The sequence below is a fragment of the Gymnogyps californianus genome, chromosome 2 (genome assembly GCF_018139145.2).
Source record: "Gymnogyps californianus isolate 813 chromosome 2, ASM1813914v2, whole genome shotgun sequence".
In the NCBI taxonomy this organism is placed as follows: domain Eukaryota; kingdom Metazoa; phylum Chordata; class Aves; order Accipitriformes; family Cathartidae; genus Gymnogyps; species Gymnogyps californianus.
The window spans coordinates 91,084,555-91,100,567 of NC_059472.1; the positions used below are offsets into that span (position 1 = coordinate 91,084,555).

General features: G+C 41.6%; 1 protein-coding gene across 1 annotated transcript in view; it reads left to right on the plus strand.

Moving 5' to 3' along the window:
* PHLPP1 (PH domain and leucine rich repeat protein phosphatase 1) overlaps positions 1-16,013 on the plus strand; it is a 143,276-nt gene that overhangs the window by 125,176 nt on the left and 2,087 nt on the right. The window contains 6 exon segments of the mRNA XM_050890888.1: positions 530-730; positions 1,742-1,904; positions 6,699-6,829; positions 10,419-10,523; positions 11,463-11,657; positions 13,859-14,087. Of these exon segments, the coding sequence (XP_050746845.1) occupies positions 530-730; positions 1,742-1,904; positions 6,699-6,829; positions 10,419-10,523; positions 11,463-11,657; positions 13,859-14,087 (1,024 nt within the window).

A 16,013-nucleotide genomic window follows, 5' to 3' on the forward strand; every position in this document is an offset into this window, starting at 1 on the left:
TTCGTATTTTGTAGTTGCTTTCAGGCCTGCAGGTTTAAACAAAATACCGTCTGCACCCTAGCCAGTATTTAAAATACTGAAAAATTGGCTGGCTTTTTTACCAATGACTTCTTTTAGTCACTTGAAGGGCAGCTATACTCTCATGGTTCGTTGATGAGGAATTCAGAATTCATTTTTATGTGGAATGAATATGGAAATGATGTGGTTTGTTATTGCTGTTACCTGTAGGTACATCTGTAGTAATGTTGGAGGTACTGAGGTCTTGATAAGGGGATAGAGACATTCTGACATACTCATTTTGCTGATGTTTTGTTCGTACAAATGTATTAATTTAAAAGCATGATCAGAAGTTTGGTTCATATAATGCTAGACTTTTGGTCTTTCTATCCATTGTTGTGAACTTGTTGCTTTTGACCTTTGCTTTATAACAATCTTAACTTAAATCTTAAAAAGAGAGATTTCATTTATACTTCTAGACAAAACCTGCAGGATGTTTCACTGAACTCTCTTATGCAACTTCTCTTTGCAGCCTGAGATTTCTTAATGCCTCTGCCAACAAACTGGAAATGCTTCCTCCAGCCACTCTTTCTGAAGAAACCCATAGCATCTTGCAGGAGTTGTATTTGACCAATAACAACCTCACAGATAAATGCGTACCCTTGTTAACAGGCCATCCACACCTGAAAATCTTGCACATGGCTTACAATCGCCTACAGAGCTTCCCTGCGAGGTAAGTAACTGGTTTCACTGCCTCTGGCCCACCAGCGGGTGGGCATCGTGAAACATTTTCGCAGCAAGAACTAAATTGCACAGAAATGTGGTGGCACAGGCTGTATTTTGAAGGTAGTGATCCTGCAGTGGGTGGATTCACCTGCTATGCCCTCTTGCATGTTGCTACCCTCTCTTGCATTACACAGACGAGTGAGTGCTACATGTTGGTGTGTGTTGATTGCACTTGAAACTCTTTTCAACTGGACTAATTCAGCATGACTGTGGCATGCTTTTGAAGTCAAGCAAGGATGTCTTCTGTTTTCCCTGGCTTGGTCACTTTGCTTACACCTGGTGGGCTTCTCCTTACAAGAAACTTGTGAGCATAGCAGTCTGGAAACGTCCTCTGGAAGTGGACTAAACTCCACTAGGGAAAAATCCTCTCATTCCAGAAGGAGATTCTGCCTTGGCAGCAATTTCTGTACTTTCAATTCACTCTGTTTTAATCAGAAGTCTTTCAAGTGTAAGATGTGCTGTAAAGCTGATGGGGTACAACCTTGGAAAAGAGATGCCAATAAATAAAGGAAGAGACATCTCTGTTCTTGTGTGATGGTCTGAGCAGCTGGGCTTCAACAGCAAGGAGGAGGGAGGGAGATGAATTAGGGGGAAGGGCTGAGTGGGATGCTAGAAGGTGGAGAGGAAAATTTGGAATGAAGTGAGAAACTAGGGTTGAAAGAAAGGGGAAGAAAGGAGGAAAAAGAGTGAAAGTGAGCTGGTGAGCAGGGGGAGTGTAAGCAAAATAAGTCATTTGAAAAGTAGCATTAACAAAACATTGACAGAAGCAGCACACGTTTTGTTCCACAACTGTATTAGCATCTGATGTGAGGAGAGGTGACAGGCACTGCTGTGAACAAGGATCAAAGTCTGCGATTTTATTTTCTTAAAATAATGAAAACCACTGCCCTTATCACCACTTCAAAATAAAATGTGCGTGTGTATTGAAAGAAAAATTCTCAAACTCTTGTTTTCATAGCAAAATGGCCAAGCTGGAAGAGTTGGAGGAAATTGATATTAGTGGGAACAAACTGAAAGCCATTCCAACAACCATCATGAACTGCAGACGTATGCATACTGTAATTGCTCACTCCAACTGCATCGAAGTCTTCCCAGAAGTTATGCAGCTTTCTGAAATAAAGGTAGGGAATGAATGTGCTTTGAAAGAAGCAAGTATAATGCGACTTTACCAATTCTGTTCTCCCCTAAGGTCTCTCATTGCTACAGGATAGCATATTCTCAGAAATTACGGAGATCTGACAGCTGCTTCCTCCTCTGAGGACATATGCAAAATATTCGCCCCTGTGCTGCCTCAGAGTGGGATGGAAGAAGAGCCTCAAAATCTGATTTTACACTCACCTTCACTAGATCTTATCTTCTCTGCCAAATAAGTGTTAATTGTCTTCCTGTGACAGTCTGTTATGATACAACTTAAACATTTGGCAAGAGCTATGCGTAATTAACTCTTGCTGCCTTGGCAATAGGTTGATTGTGTAGGAATGGACTTTGTGTAGAGCGCGTGTTAAAAACCGCTGAAGCTGCAAAATAGGATAGGCCTTGGGGACAGAGATAAATTCCAGGAGCACAGGATTTGAGTGTTTAGGCAAGCTACTTTAATTTTCCTAATTGCAGTCATATTTTGCACAACCGGAGGAATGCTTAATCCGTCTCTTGTATGTGTTTCCAGAAGTAATTCTGTACTTTTCCTGACACTTCTTTTTGTGGGACGTGTTCTTTGCTTGACCATGCTGAAGAGCACTACTGCTTTACCTTTTGTGAGTTGAGTTCCTGCTTCTTGCCTGGCTGTAGTGCAGAATATTTCATGCTGCATGCTGTTTCCGCTGGCCAGAGCTGGGAGACAGCTAACTCACAGCGTACAAATCTTGTGATACGGCAGAAAATCTGTCGTTCTCCGAGGCTGAGAACTGATTACCTATTCACGGACTCAAAACAACTCAAGTGTCCTTCGGGCGCTCTGTAAAGTCAAAAGGCTAAGTTCCCAGACTGCTGTGTGTGCCTCAGTGTCTGGGGTCAGGCAAAGCAGCAGGAGCAATAATTCTGTTGGACAGCGAGTACATGTAAAGATGAGCTTTGTGGTTTTAGCCAGGAAATCTCAAACAAACTTGTGGGTTTTTGAATACTCCTCCCTCTTTGGAACAATGGTCAGAGGAAGCGGAGGGCCATTTAGAATCAATCAGAAGCAAAGCCTTTTTTCTTAGAGGAAGAATTGGGGTGGGGGAGCGAGGCTCTGCACAGTAAACATTTCTTTAAAAATATGAGGGTGGTGTTAACAAAAAAAAAAAAAGGATAATGTAAACAGACTGATAGGGAACAATCAACTTTTTCCTTTTGTTCGTGCGTTCTGGGGAAAGCTGAATGTTTTATAAAAGCATCAGTATTTAAAGTGCTACTCTGCCACAACACTTAGCAGAAGAATGCTCTTGGAAGACCTGGCAGTTTCTTCCTGCTGGACGTTCCCTACGTTTATTTAGTTCTCTTGAGCAGAAGAAAGAGGCATGGACGTCACTAACTGGTTTGGGACTGCAGGGATAGCATGCGTGACTTCATCTAAGAGGGCACAGTGCTCTGGGACTCCACCTTTGTGGAAAGAAAATGCCTGGTCAGTACTCAAGGCTGGTTTTGACTTGTGTGAGATGAGTTCATATAGTTACCAGATGGGAAGGTGCCTCGTTGGGCATAGGGGTTCTTCTGGCCTCTTGGTGACTTCTCTAGGTCAGGGTTGGTGTTTGTCAGTTTGGAGGTCAAGCTTGTGCTGGCTGCCTGTATCCGTTACTTAGCTTAACCAGAGCTCCTTCTTAGGTACGTAAGAACATTCAAAATGTGCCAAAGTTAGTTCAGAATTTATTGATTAAGTATGGATGTGGTTGGTTGGTGAAATAAGCTTGCTTGTAGCAAAGCACGAAGTTGTAGAGTCTCATGTCACCTCTGTGATTATATCGTATTTGATGGTTAATTTTAACTGAGGTGGCGTTCAAACACTCTAAACTTCTTGGGGAAACTGTTACCTGAGGTAATGGCTGTTTTGCGCTTGTATTTAATTAGCCTGAGAGGCTGACATGTTATGTTTTTAGAGTCAGTGATACTGGAACAGTTAGTAGCAGCAGTTACTCTGCTGTCTGAAATCATTTCAGAAGGAAAACTAGTATAAATGATGATGCTTTTACACTTGCAGTAACTCCAGGATTTCCAAACACAAGGTCATTTTAGTGATACAATTGTCTCTAAGCCTTTTTTACACACTACAGTCAAGGCTACAGAAGTTATATGTTGTCCTCTGTGTTAAAAAGCCTAGTGGATGTCTCTGAGATACCTTATACAATACATTTTTTAGGGTTTTTATTGTATTTTACGACAGTTATTTGTACTGTCAGAGTTAGGTTTATCTGTGCACATTGAAATGTCTTCTGCAAATGGCCGAGCAGCTGGAAGCACACACACCTGAGTCAATGCCCCAGCAGACCCTTCCAGCCGTTGTTTGACTTCAATTTCCTTGCCTTACAAAATAAAAAAGGTTACTGTTTTAGTTGTTATCCAGCATCCTGGTGTTCTTTCGCAGTCAACCAGTTAAGTAGTCCTTACTGCTTGAGCAGAGCTCAGCGACGCAGGCTTGCTTTTCCCACCTGGGACCTGGCTTTACTTTATCATCCAGTTGTTGTTGACTGATGAGTTGCTTCTCTTTTGTGGTTGTCTTGCTGGGCTGCTGCGGTGAGGGCGATATGGACGTTTCTTGATGCAGTTTTTGGTCAAGCTTATCTTTCACAGGAGCATTACCTTGAGATTTGAAATAAGTGAAGATCTAGTAGCAGTAGCATCTTAAAGATGAAACTCTCGATCTTTGGTAGTTTTTCTCCTAGTTAAATAGGTTAGTATCGGTATGGCCACCTTCAGTCGCAACTGGAGATAACTCAAGTCCCTTCCAGCCTTGAACAAAACAGTTACAAAGCTGTAAATGCAGTGTAAGCAAATGCTGAATATTAAACCCTGTCTTCCAGCTGGCCCGTCCAGTGCAAAATCCTGTGTGCAGTTGCAGGAGTTGTTCTTCTGATGCTGCACGGGTGGGGCTAAACCAGCTTGCATTAAAATAATGCATGAGGAAACTGGGATCAGTTAGGAAATATGCTTTCCTGCTTGCCTGAGGAGTAGAATAAGGACTAAATTTAACATAGATATGCAGAAAATCCCTCTTAGCCTGTTCTTCAAATAGTACAAATAAAATCTAAGAAATCCTGACCTGATAAATAAGCTATCTTCACTAGTGCCTAGGGACCAAGGGATCTGCTGTAGAGTGTTGCTACCTTTGGCGTATTGGGCATTTAATGAGAACGATGAAATTACTTTACCGATTTTTGTACTTGTTATTCCAGCGTGCTCTTCCATCAAATTTGTAATGGCATTGAGGTGTGGAACACAGCAAGGCCTGCTGGCAGCTTCTTTAATCTGCAAAGTAATTACTGGCTCTCTGGAAGCAGCAAGGAGTTGCGCAGAGGAAAAAAGCTTGCTGGAATAACTGTTCTGTTAAGCTGACTACTATTTTATTTGCGTGACAGATTTAAACTCTGATTTCCTTATCAGGCTGAGATAACGTCAGCAGTTTGTTCTTCATAGATAATAAGGCCTCCATATTAGACAACCTCAGGATTCAAGATGTGGGTCGGAAATTCGTTATTTCCATTGCGTGTATTTAATAAAGTGTTAGGAGATTTTTCTTTTCCGGATTTTACTAGGTTATCTTATGCCTTCTTCCAGCTCAGGACCCCATTTCTTTGAATATGTCTACAAAAATGAGAGTATCTTGCTTGTATCAATGGAAATTACATAATGGTCAAAATGTGCAGCTAGGAAAAGGCTCCCCTCACCCCTTTCAGCTTTCTGTTTTATTAAAGTTTTTGAAGTCTTTCTCTTTTTGCAGGTTGAAAGTAGAAAAAAGTCTTTCTGAAAGATGTGGATTGTTATTCTATCCTCTGTTAAATACCAGCCTGCTCTGTCTTCTCCAAAAAAAAAAAATTTTTTTTTTTTTTTTTTTTTTTTGCAATTTTTGGTGCATGCTACACTGGTGGTCCTTCCTGTAATAGGGTTTGGAGAGTTGGTTTTGTTCTGTAATGCGGTATTTTTCCCTGTGTATTGACTTTCATCTGGATATGCAGCTTTAAACGATGTTTGTTTGGGGATTTTGTCATTCTAGTGCACTTGTTCTAGCTAATTTGTGCTTAGCTGGTGGATAGTCAGCAAGTTTCTCTGCTGTTTTGTATCATATTTTTTCTGAAATATTTAAGCTTTAGGTTTTTTTCACTCATTTTATTGACTTCATATTTAAATATGAATCCATCTAAGATGACAAGAATTAAAACCATGTTTAAAACTGCTCCAATATTTTTTCCTTTCCCCCTCTACTCCTTCTTCCCTCCACACACATTCATAACCCTGCTTATTCTAATATCTCTCAGTAAATATTGAATTCCTGAGAGCCTGCTCATACTCACGCTGGTTTAAACTGACTTCGGAGGAGGGACTGCTATGCCAGTGGCTTAGAAGCCCCAACTGTATTTATCTCCATTTCCTTTATCTATTAAAAGACTGGTTTCATCGGTAACATTTTTTCTTAAATACTTGAAAATACACTAACCATCTTTGTCTCTGTGAAGAGCAGACAAAACTTACTAGTTTTGTAACAAGATGACACCTGGCCAGAGATGGAAATGAAGGGAACATATTTCTAGGTGTCCCAGACATCTGGTAAGTTGGCTAAATGCCATATGAATTTCTTTTGTAAGAACCACTTACTTAAATGAACGGTCTTAGGTCTCAGTTGCAGCCTTTATTGTTCATGAAACATGCATTACTACATTTAATCAAAATCTGTATGATCGTGATGACAGCTGAATTCTCGTGCTTATTTGGCTGCTTTCCTTTTGCAGTGCGTGGACCTAAGCTGCAATGAACTGAGTGAAGTCACATTGCCTGAAAACCTGCCTCCAAAACTACAAGAGCTGGACCTGACTGGAAATCCCAGATTAGCCTTGGATCACAAAACCCTAGAGCTGCTGAAGTAAGTTACCTTACAGAGTGGGGAGGGGGCAGAATGACTCCTGTCACTAGGATGTGACAAAACCACAATACTTGGAAGTGTAAACCTCTTTTAAGGAGTATGGCTCCCTGTTGTCAGTGGATCAGAAAGTAACAGATTATGTCGATAGGTCAGAAATTGATGCTTCGTTGAAGAGGATGATTTTACTCACTTCAGTGCAATTGCTTTCAGCTGTAACTCCTGAGGGGGTCTGCTAGTCTGGTATAACCACTATTGGGCCAGTTTGGTCTCCATTTTACTTCTGACATTAGATGCAACCAAAATACTTTATTCCACTGTTGAGATGCCAGTAGCTGCTTACTGTATTTTTTTTGCTCACATTCATCTGCTTGCGTCTATCTTTGCCATTGTGCTGCTTTTTACCTCTTCACATACTATTTCTTGTTACCCTTCGTACCTCTCTGCTTTTGTCCTAGAAAAATATATATATTTTTCATATTTAAACCTCTCCTGAAGACTCGCATCTCCCACTCTGCTTGCAGCAAAGCTAGTTCCCTTGCTTTGGGACCCTCTGTTTCCTTCCCGTCTACCTGTTTGTTTCCTGCCCTGGGACTTAAGTGTCATCCATAACTGAAATTCACCAAGTGCCTTGTGCCTCCTTCTTCAGTGTGTTGGGAAACTGTTGCACTAAACCAGATCATCTGTGGACAGTAGTGCTGCCTTGAGCTTTTCTTATGTCCTGAAGGGAACTGCACCATCTCTGAGATCCCTTCTAAGTCTCTTTGATCCTTAAATATTGAATGATTCCAAGAAGGGTTGATTTACTTTTTAAGGGTTGAGCAGTTGCTTCATGTTGTTTGCTTTTAAATGGTTAAGATCAGACAGTGGAGTAGTAAACCTCATGTGTTGTGCAAGCAAGGGAAACTTACAGTGTGAGTTTGCTTTTAGCTTGAATCAGCAGTTTTTATCAAATTTAAATGGAAATTTGAATAATGATGAGTTTTCACAGATAAAAACAAGAGTCCATGTTCTGCAGCAGACAGTGAAAAAAAGGGGCGTTCCTGTATTTTAAGAGCTGCTTTATTGTATACAGGAAATCTTCCTGAAGAAGCAGTGTGTAATGTTGCTCTGGTTCATAGGGGAAAAAAAAATACATATATTGCAAAGCTAATTGAATTGTGTCAAAACTTAAAAGTGAAAGATCAGCTTTTCTTATGTATAACCCAGCAGACAAGATGAACAAACCAATCTCTTGCCACTTTAGTATTCAGGCATCATGCCCTATAGCAGTATTGTACAAATTTAAGTCCTAAGTAGCAGAAGAGTGGTGTGGCCCAGTTACATGCCGTATTTTCACTGGCATATGCGTTGTCTTTAATTCACAGAAAACTTCTTTCCTCTTGTGTGTGCATTTTGTTTGGTTATTTGGGTTTTTTTTAAATAAGTTATTCTTAAGACTTCAGGTCTGTTATCTTCCCTAATATTCGTTAGTCGCAGTCAGGTGTTTCAGGACTCCTGAGGGGTCTCTTAGTGTCTGTGCTGATATACTACACTGACTTCTACGGTATACTGCTATAACTGACTGTGAGGGAGGAGGTGCGCCTTTCACTTGTTTTTTTTTATGGCAGGCACAAAAATACTTGTGCACTTGGTAGTTTTTATATCTTCCTTCTGCATGTGAAAGGCAGCTCTCCATCTGTGCCCTGGCAGGATTCAAGCAGGTAGTAGGTTAATATGTATTCTCAGTGGCGGTGAGAAGAAGAGTCCTGTCATGCATGCTTGCTTTTTTAATATGTATGGAGATCTTAAAGGAGGCTTGCATGCTTAGGAGGATGTTGCCAAGTGATTTATTGGATGTAAGAATTTTTGGTAGCAATTAAAAGGAAAAAGAAAAAAAAAAAGATGCTGCTACTCTGATTTTTAGGAAAGAGCATCTAGTTCAATTGTAACAGTCATCTTAAATTAGGGGGAAACAAACCATGCTGTCCAGAAGCCTTAGCCCATATTCCCTGCATAGGATGTGCTGCTGGATATAATTCCTTTCCAGGCACGTGGTCTATTTGTAGTGGTGCCACTGCGGAAGCTGAAAGCAATGGTAGCTTTTTTCACCACTGCTGGGAAGCCTTGAGACAACTCTGGGTCCTTGACCTGCCCAAGGACCAGGGGTCAGTCAACCTCGTTAAAAGAGAAACAAACAGAAAAACCTTTTTGATCTGAGTTCCTCTGCCCTGGAGGATAAGTGCCTTGTATGAGAAGTCTGCGAAGAAAGTGTGTTTGCTTGTGTGTGTAGTGCTTTGCAGGTGCAGACAGAATTAAAATCTCTGCTACTTTAGAAGAGATCCAGGTTTCCGGTTTGATTTGGGGTCAGGTAATCTTTTCTAATGCTCATGGCGAGATGTTTGCCTCCTGTTCGTCACACAGAGGGCTGCAAAACCAAGGGCTTGAAACACCAGTGGTTCTAATGTTATGTCATTTGTCTGCTTTTAATCTGCCCTCGCTGATGTACATCCTGACTATTAGCGTAAAAAGAAATCGAACTGGATGTGGCTATTTCAGATTATTTGAGGAAGGCTGTGCAATGCTGAAAGGACTTTTCTGTGTGTTCAGGTCAGGTGGGGGCTTGGATAGAGAAAAATGAATGCTCGGAGTGAACAGTTAGACCTTTCTGCTTGTGTCCTTTTATGATTCATTTGGTTCATGAAAGCTCCGGGTGCCTTTGAAGTGTCTGCAGCGTATGAGGAGCTCGCTTTCCCTGCCTTTGGAAGAGAGCGGTAGGGAGCAGGGGGAAGGTCATCTCTCCCCAGCAAAGCAGGGCTGTGAAGAGAAGGGTATAAACAGAGAGGGCTGGGCCCTTTTTTTAGTCTTTACTACACTGCGTGAGATATTTGAAATTCAGGCTAAAGGCTATGTTGGTAGTAAATTGGAGGGTAGAGGATCAAGGGCCTAAGTAAAAATGGGACTGCACAATTGGGGAAGGCAGAAGGGCTGTGCTTGCTGTCGGGACTGCAGGCTGGCTCTTGCAGGTTGGTGCAGGACCAGGATGGAGGGAATTTCTGTTTTGTGGGCATTGTCATGGAAGGCTGTTACTGCACGTTGCTGTTTCTAAAGAATTTTTTTTCCTTTTTTCTTTTTTTTCTTTTTTTTTTCTTTTTTTCATTTAGGGGATGGTGTGGGTCATACAGGAGGTTTCATTTGAGTACAATGAGAAGAGGCCAGAGACTTGTTGTTAAAATGGGTGGGAGAGATGTATAAGTTAAAAAATCACTCCCCTGTACTGGCTTTCATCAAGCTAGTGACAAATTTGCCTTGTATTCCTACTGGGCCAGGTTTGAAACAAATAGGTCAGGGGTGAGGGCAGGGAAAGAAAAGCTGGCTAAGCAAAACAGTGCAGCTGACACCCTCATAGAGGCTCAGTTATTTACTGGTTTTTTTGTTCTTTGTATACAGATACATAGAAGTAACCAGTTTGGATGTCCTGCTTCATTTTCTTCTATTAAATGTGTTACTAAGAACTGGGAGGGGAAAAAAAGGTCTTATCTTCGCATTTTAAAGCTGGATCATGTCAGCACTTCAGTCCATTGCATCTTTCCCCTTTCCTTTCTCCTTGCAGCAATATCCGTTGCTTCAAGATCGACCAGCCCTCGGCCGGCGATGCTTCAGGAGCGCCGGCGGTGTGGAGTCACGGTTACACAGAAGCGTCGGGCGTTAAGAACAAGTACGACCTGGCGTGGTTTTTATTATATGAGCATCCTAGCAGCAGAGCGCCTCTATGCTGATACAAAGAAATCCTTTTTTCAGTGAAAGTTTTGGGGACGTTTTGGGCCTCACAAAGGCAGAGGCCATGCCATGACTCTATATTTGTATACCGGGCCCCTGCCTGGCTCTCCACTTTCGTCTTTGTTAGGGAAGTTGCTAAGATACAAGTGTAACCGACACATTTTGTCTATGCAAGACTCCGGTACTTGCAAAAGATCTGAGTGTTTAAAAGCATTTTTCTCTTTGCAAAGCTTCTTTATCTTCAACCAAAGGATGTTTACCAAGCAAATCAGAGATACTAAAGGAAGAGGCAGAATGGCCAAAACTCTGAATATTCATAGTGTGCGGAGCTTCTGTGACTAAGGCAGCACTTGACAAATAATGTACCAAGAGTCTGCTAGTCTCTGTGTTGCTGGCAATGTGATGAATCTTTCTTTGTTCCTTAAATACCTTTTTAGAAATCTTCTGCTACCTAGGTTTCCGTAGCAAGTGCCAGCAAGCCTTTACTTACTGTTAACTGATTAAACGCACAACTTGATCGTCAGCATGTTAAATCACAAGGATGGCTTTTGGAGGAGCAAGTGCAGTTTAAACTGATGTTGTTTCAGAGATACTTTTCCCTCTATTTCTACAAATAAGGGACTTGTTCACGTGCTGAAAAGGAGGAAGAATCCTTAAGGCTTAGCTTCAACTTCCAGTATAGTTCTCTCCACGTCTTAGTGCTATTGATGGGCCTGACTCTTCTCCACAGCTCAGAAAACAGTCCTGAAATGCTTGTGAACAGAGGTCGTTAGAACTAGCTCTCAGACCAGGCTGCATCTCTCTGGTCAGAATGACAAGATGAGAAACTACTAGTGGGTGACAACCTTGATGTTCTCCTGCTTTGTTTTTTCTCTAGGCTGTGTGTGGCAGCACTTTCAGCCAATAACTTCTGCGACAACCGGGAGGCACTTTATGGTGTTTTTGATGGTGACCGCAACGTGGAAGTGCCGTATCTGCTGCAGTGCACAATGAGCGACATCTTAGCAGAAGAGCTGCAGAAAACAAAAAATGAGGAGGAATACATGATCAACACTTTCATCGTTATGCAGAGGTGAGTCTTGAATCTGAAGCCTTTTTTATCTTGTGTGTGCTCACTGGGCAGTTTGTTTGCTTTCAGGTCAGACACCTGCTCTTTTCTTGCTTCAAAAAAATGTGAGAGGGGAAAAAAGTCTTGGTATCTGGCTACGATGTTTTCTTTTATTGCTTGTTTTGTGAATATTGCCCTCTGTTCCTTTCAGGTATGGGGAGAAAAACCCCAACACCTCCCCACCAAACCAAAAAAAAAAAAAAAACCAAACCACTTGCAAAGTTACTAAATGCTCGTGACTAAGTGGTGGGTGGAGGTTTACTCCTTTCTGGTATCTTCTTTAAGTCTTACGATTCACAATTGGCCATAACCAAGTCAGTGGTATGAATCTCTTGATCATCTTTTAAACTTCCTTACTACTACTGGCTGCAAAGCCTGGGCTGATCCTTTCTGTTTCTCTGTACCAATTCAGATTATTTAAGGCTACACAAATATTTAAAACATGTAGTCTGAAAATGTCTATCTCCTGTCATCCCTTTGGCCTTAGAATATTATTTGAGCAGGACCCATCCAAAGAGATTGTGATACGATAGCTGTGAGTGTAATAGTAGTTCTGTGTAGTGGTTTGGAAACCAGCGTGCATGCTGTTCTTGACAGAAGAAGAAATTGTGCCTGGGGAGACACCGAGTGAAGGAGGAGTACGAAGGGAATTGAACAAAGGAGAATGAAGAGGTCAGGGAAACAAAGGAGAAAGCAAATAAGCAGCTTAGAGACTGAGGAAATGGATCAAGTTAAAAGTAGCATTGCTTGTTGTTCAATTGCTGCACCTTTGGAAAGGAAAAATACTGAAGTTCTGGTATCAGGAAAGATACAGAAGCAGTAGGGTGGTATTGAACCTTACAAACACAAGAGAGAGAATGCTTCCTTCCTGTAATTGCTTATAACAGTGCCTCAGACCGGTAGCTGAGAAGGTGGTTACCATATACTTAAAATATTAAAAAATAATAACAAGTTTGAGTATCAAAAGTACTTATTAAGTGGTTTTGTTTACTACTAATGCAATTTCACAGGAATGTGGCATTCCTACAAAAAGCTGCCTTTTTTTTTTTTTTTTTTTTTAATCTCTCAAGTCAAAATAAGCTAACCACTTCTTGGAGAACCAGAAATAGCATTCATTCCAGTTGCATTTAACCATTCTTTGAGGATTATTACAGGTGATATGCAACACTCCTGAAGTGTATTTTTAAAAAATAAAATCAAAAAGCACATTGAAGCTTGGTTACAAATTAGTTGTGTATTCTCTCCGCAGGATTTTGAACCAAAAGTTCTTGCCAGCTATACCTAGCCTTAATATAAATTTTAGTAACCTCTATAATTAGCATTCTAATTACTCTTAATTACTATAGGAGAAGGCCCTGATAAACAAGATACTGGGAAGGATGGATGGTTTTTCACAGTCTAGTATTGAAATGAATATACATTCTAATGACAGGATTCTGAAAACTTCCGTTTTATCCATAGATTTTTTTTTTTTTCCCCACTACGACTCCTGCTAAAACAGCAGGCTTAAATATTTCTAAGAACCTATTTAACAGGTTAGTAACTGACAGGATAAATGAAAAGTGTGACTTCTTACAGTGGAGTTAACAGCCACTGTGCTTTTTTGGTCATCATTTGATACTGTAAGAGCATTATTCTGAAGACATCACAAGACGGTGAACCTCTGCCGCCTTTTTTTGCTCAAAAATAGAGTGTTTACAGTTAGAATTATTATTTTTATAATAAACTCTGTAGCTTCAGAAGCCAAAGAACCAGCTGGATAATATGAACCCCCTTTTTAAGCTCATTTAATAATCCTCAGTACTTTTCTAATCCTCTCTGTTTCCCTCTGTAATCTGACGTTTAAAACAAACGTCTTCAAGATATAGAGAGACAACTGTGCAACTCTTAAAAGTGCAAAGATTTTTTGTTGTTGTTCTAAAATTGAGCAGATTTGAGTATCTGCATATGTGTAAATAACACACTGCCTGAGAGTTGCATGAGATTTCTTTGCAGTGCTGCCGCAGCATCACAGCCTTCAGTGGAGACTTCTGTTTCTGTCCCAGTGATCCAGTAGAGTCAATGCCCTGAGTGCTTGTGGCTGCAGAACAGTGTCTGTTTCTCCATGGTACCCATAACGCTTGTTTTCCAATTAAAGAACAATCATTGTTTTGTTTAAATTCCAGGAAACTCGGAACAGCTGGACAAAAACTTGGAGGCTCTGCTGTCCTTTGCCATATAAAACATGATCCCATGGACCCTGGTGGATGCTTCATGCTAACCTCAGCAAACGTGGGGAAGTGCCAAACCGTTCTCTGCCGGAATGGGAAACCTCTGCCTTTGTCCAGGTGTTACGTGATGAGTTGTGAAGAAGAGCTGAAGAGGATCAAGCAGCATAAGGCCATTATCACAGAGGTTAGAGAACAGCTAGGGACTGTTGCAACTTGCGGCTTCCTTGGAGAGTATTTGCACAGCAATGCATGAGATTACATATCGATGTTAGCAACCTCTAAGAGGTAGTGTTAATGGTATGGGTTCCAGAGTTGCACTTTTTGTTTCAAGGTGATTCATATCGTACAATCAAGTTATCATGCAATCAAGTTGCTTTTCCATCCCATTGCCATGCTGGATTTTGGTTAGCTTCAGAGAGTGAGCAACTGTGAGCGTGTTGCGTTGAAACAGGAAAGCGGACACCCTCCTCCTAATGGGGAGAGGAATTGCTGTGCTGGAGCTGTCATGAAGAGCCTCTCCAATTGAAAAGGATGAGAGGGCAGAGCACTTGGAGCAATGCCGTCCTTCCCTTAGGAGACTCCTTGCTCCTGGCAGGCTGACTTCGCTGTCTGAACTCCTACATTCCCAGAGCTGCCCTTTGACAGGCGGCTCTTGAAGAGAGCACTTGCCCAAAAGGAAAACCCATCCTGTGCTCATCTGAACCATGAGAGGGGAGGAAACTATTTGTTGCCTTCTTACAAGCTTGAAGCCACTGCTGTCAGTTTTGCTTTGCCTTGTGTGACACATGCATAGGAATAGATAAATATTGAATCCTTCTAATGGTGGAGGAATGGGCAGAAAACTCACTGCTGTATGCCCGTGAGCAGGGTGTGCATGTGTGTGTGTGTTGAATAAGTCATGTGCCTATTGATCTTGCCAGGGAAAGGTGGCGACTGGGATCTCAAACGTGACAAGTTGGAAGGGAGTCACTCCAACATAGTGTGCATCACCGAGGCACGCTCGTTGTGTTGTTCCTTAGAGGAAAAGGGAAATTTCTGAGCTGAATCTTAAGATGACTCACTGATTTCATGCACGTTGATGGCTTATCACTGCCGTCAGCCTTCTAATGGGGAAGTTAACAAGCCGACAAGGTTTTTTTTTCTTCTGAGTGGTTTTAAAGGGGAAGCTTTTTTAGTCTTGGTTCACTTTTCTGTGGTTATCTGCTTTATAATAACCACTGCAGTCATCAGCTGGACCAAATGAGTGTAAATCCTCACCTTTGTTGTTCTTCTCGAACATGCAATTAGCAGGGTGCAGCTATCCCCAGCAGGCTGACAGGTAGCCAGGCTTGCTGTTTCAGACACTTGCTCTGCTTATTCTGGCAGCTTGGATTCTAACCAGGACAGGATCCTGGGATTTGGACATGCATGGAATTTACTTCTCAAATATGTCCAATTTTACTGACATTTCCCTTCAGATATTACTCCACCTCCCCTTGGAAATGTCATATCTAAGTGGAAACATAGTAAGTAATTGGGGCATGTAAAACATTTCACTACAACTCAGCTGACTGAGAAATGCAGACTTGCTCTCTGCTGCATTTGACTTGCATGCTTCATTTAAAGTCTTTTTTTTTTTTTTAAATGAATTTTTGTTTCCGAACTGATGAGCCAAGATGAAACCTATGATTGTTACAGCTGCAAGAGAAGAGTCATAACTGAGTGACCTGCCCCTATATCAAATGGAGCTGTGTGTGGCTTTGCCCTCTATAAAGCCAGATATCGTGGGCGGAGGAGGGATAAGTCTGACTCACTGGTAAAACATTAGTCCAGTTGGCTCTCGCAGCTGCGGGAGCAGCATAGACGGCTCTTTGTTGCAGAGTTCTGCTTTGTTGGTCTGTGCATAGGTGATGCTGATGACAAATCAGTAGGGTGTAGGAGGCATAGCGCAGGATTGCAAACCAGCCATTGCTGTGCTCTAATCCCAGCTCTGTCACCTCCTTGCAAGTCACTTTGCTTTTCCATCTTCTTGTCTGTAAATGGTAGTGTTGAGGGTACTGCAAAAACAGCCATCAGCAAAATGCAAGGAGATGCAAGTGCCATGTACCCTTGTCTGCTTTGTTTCCAATCT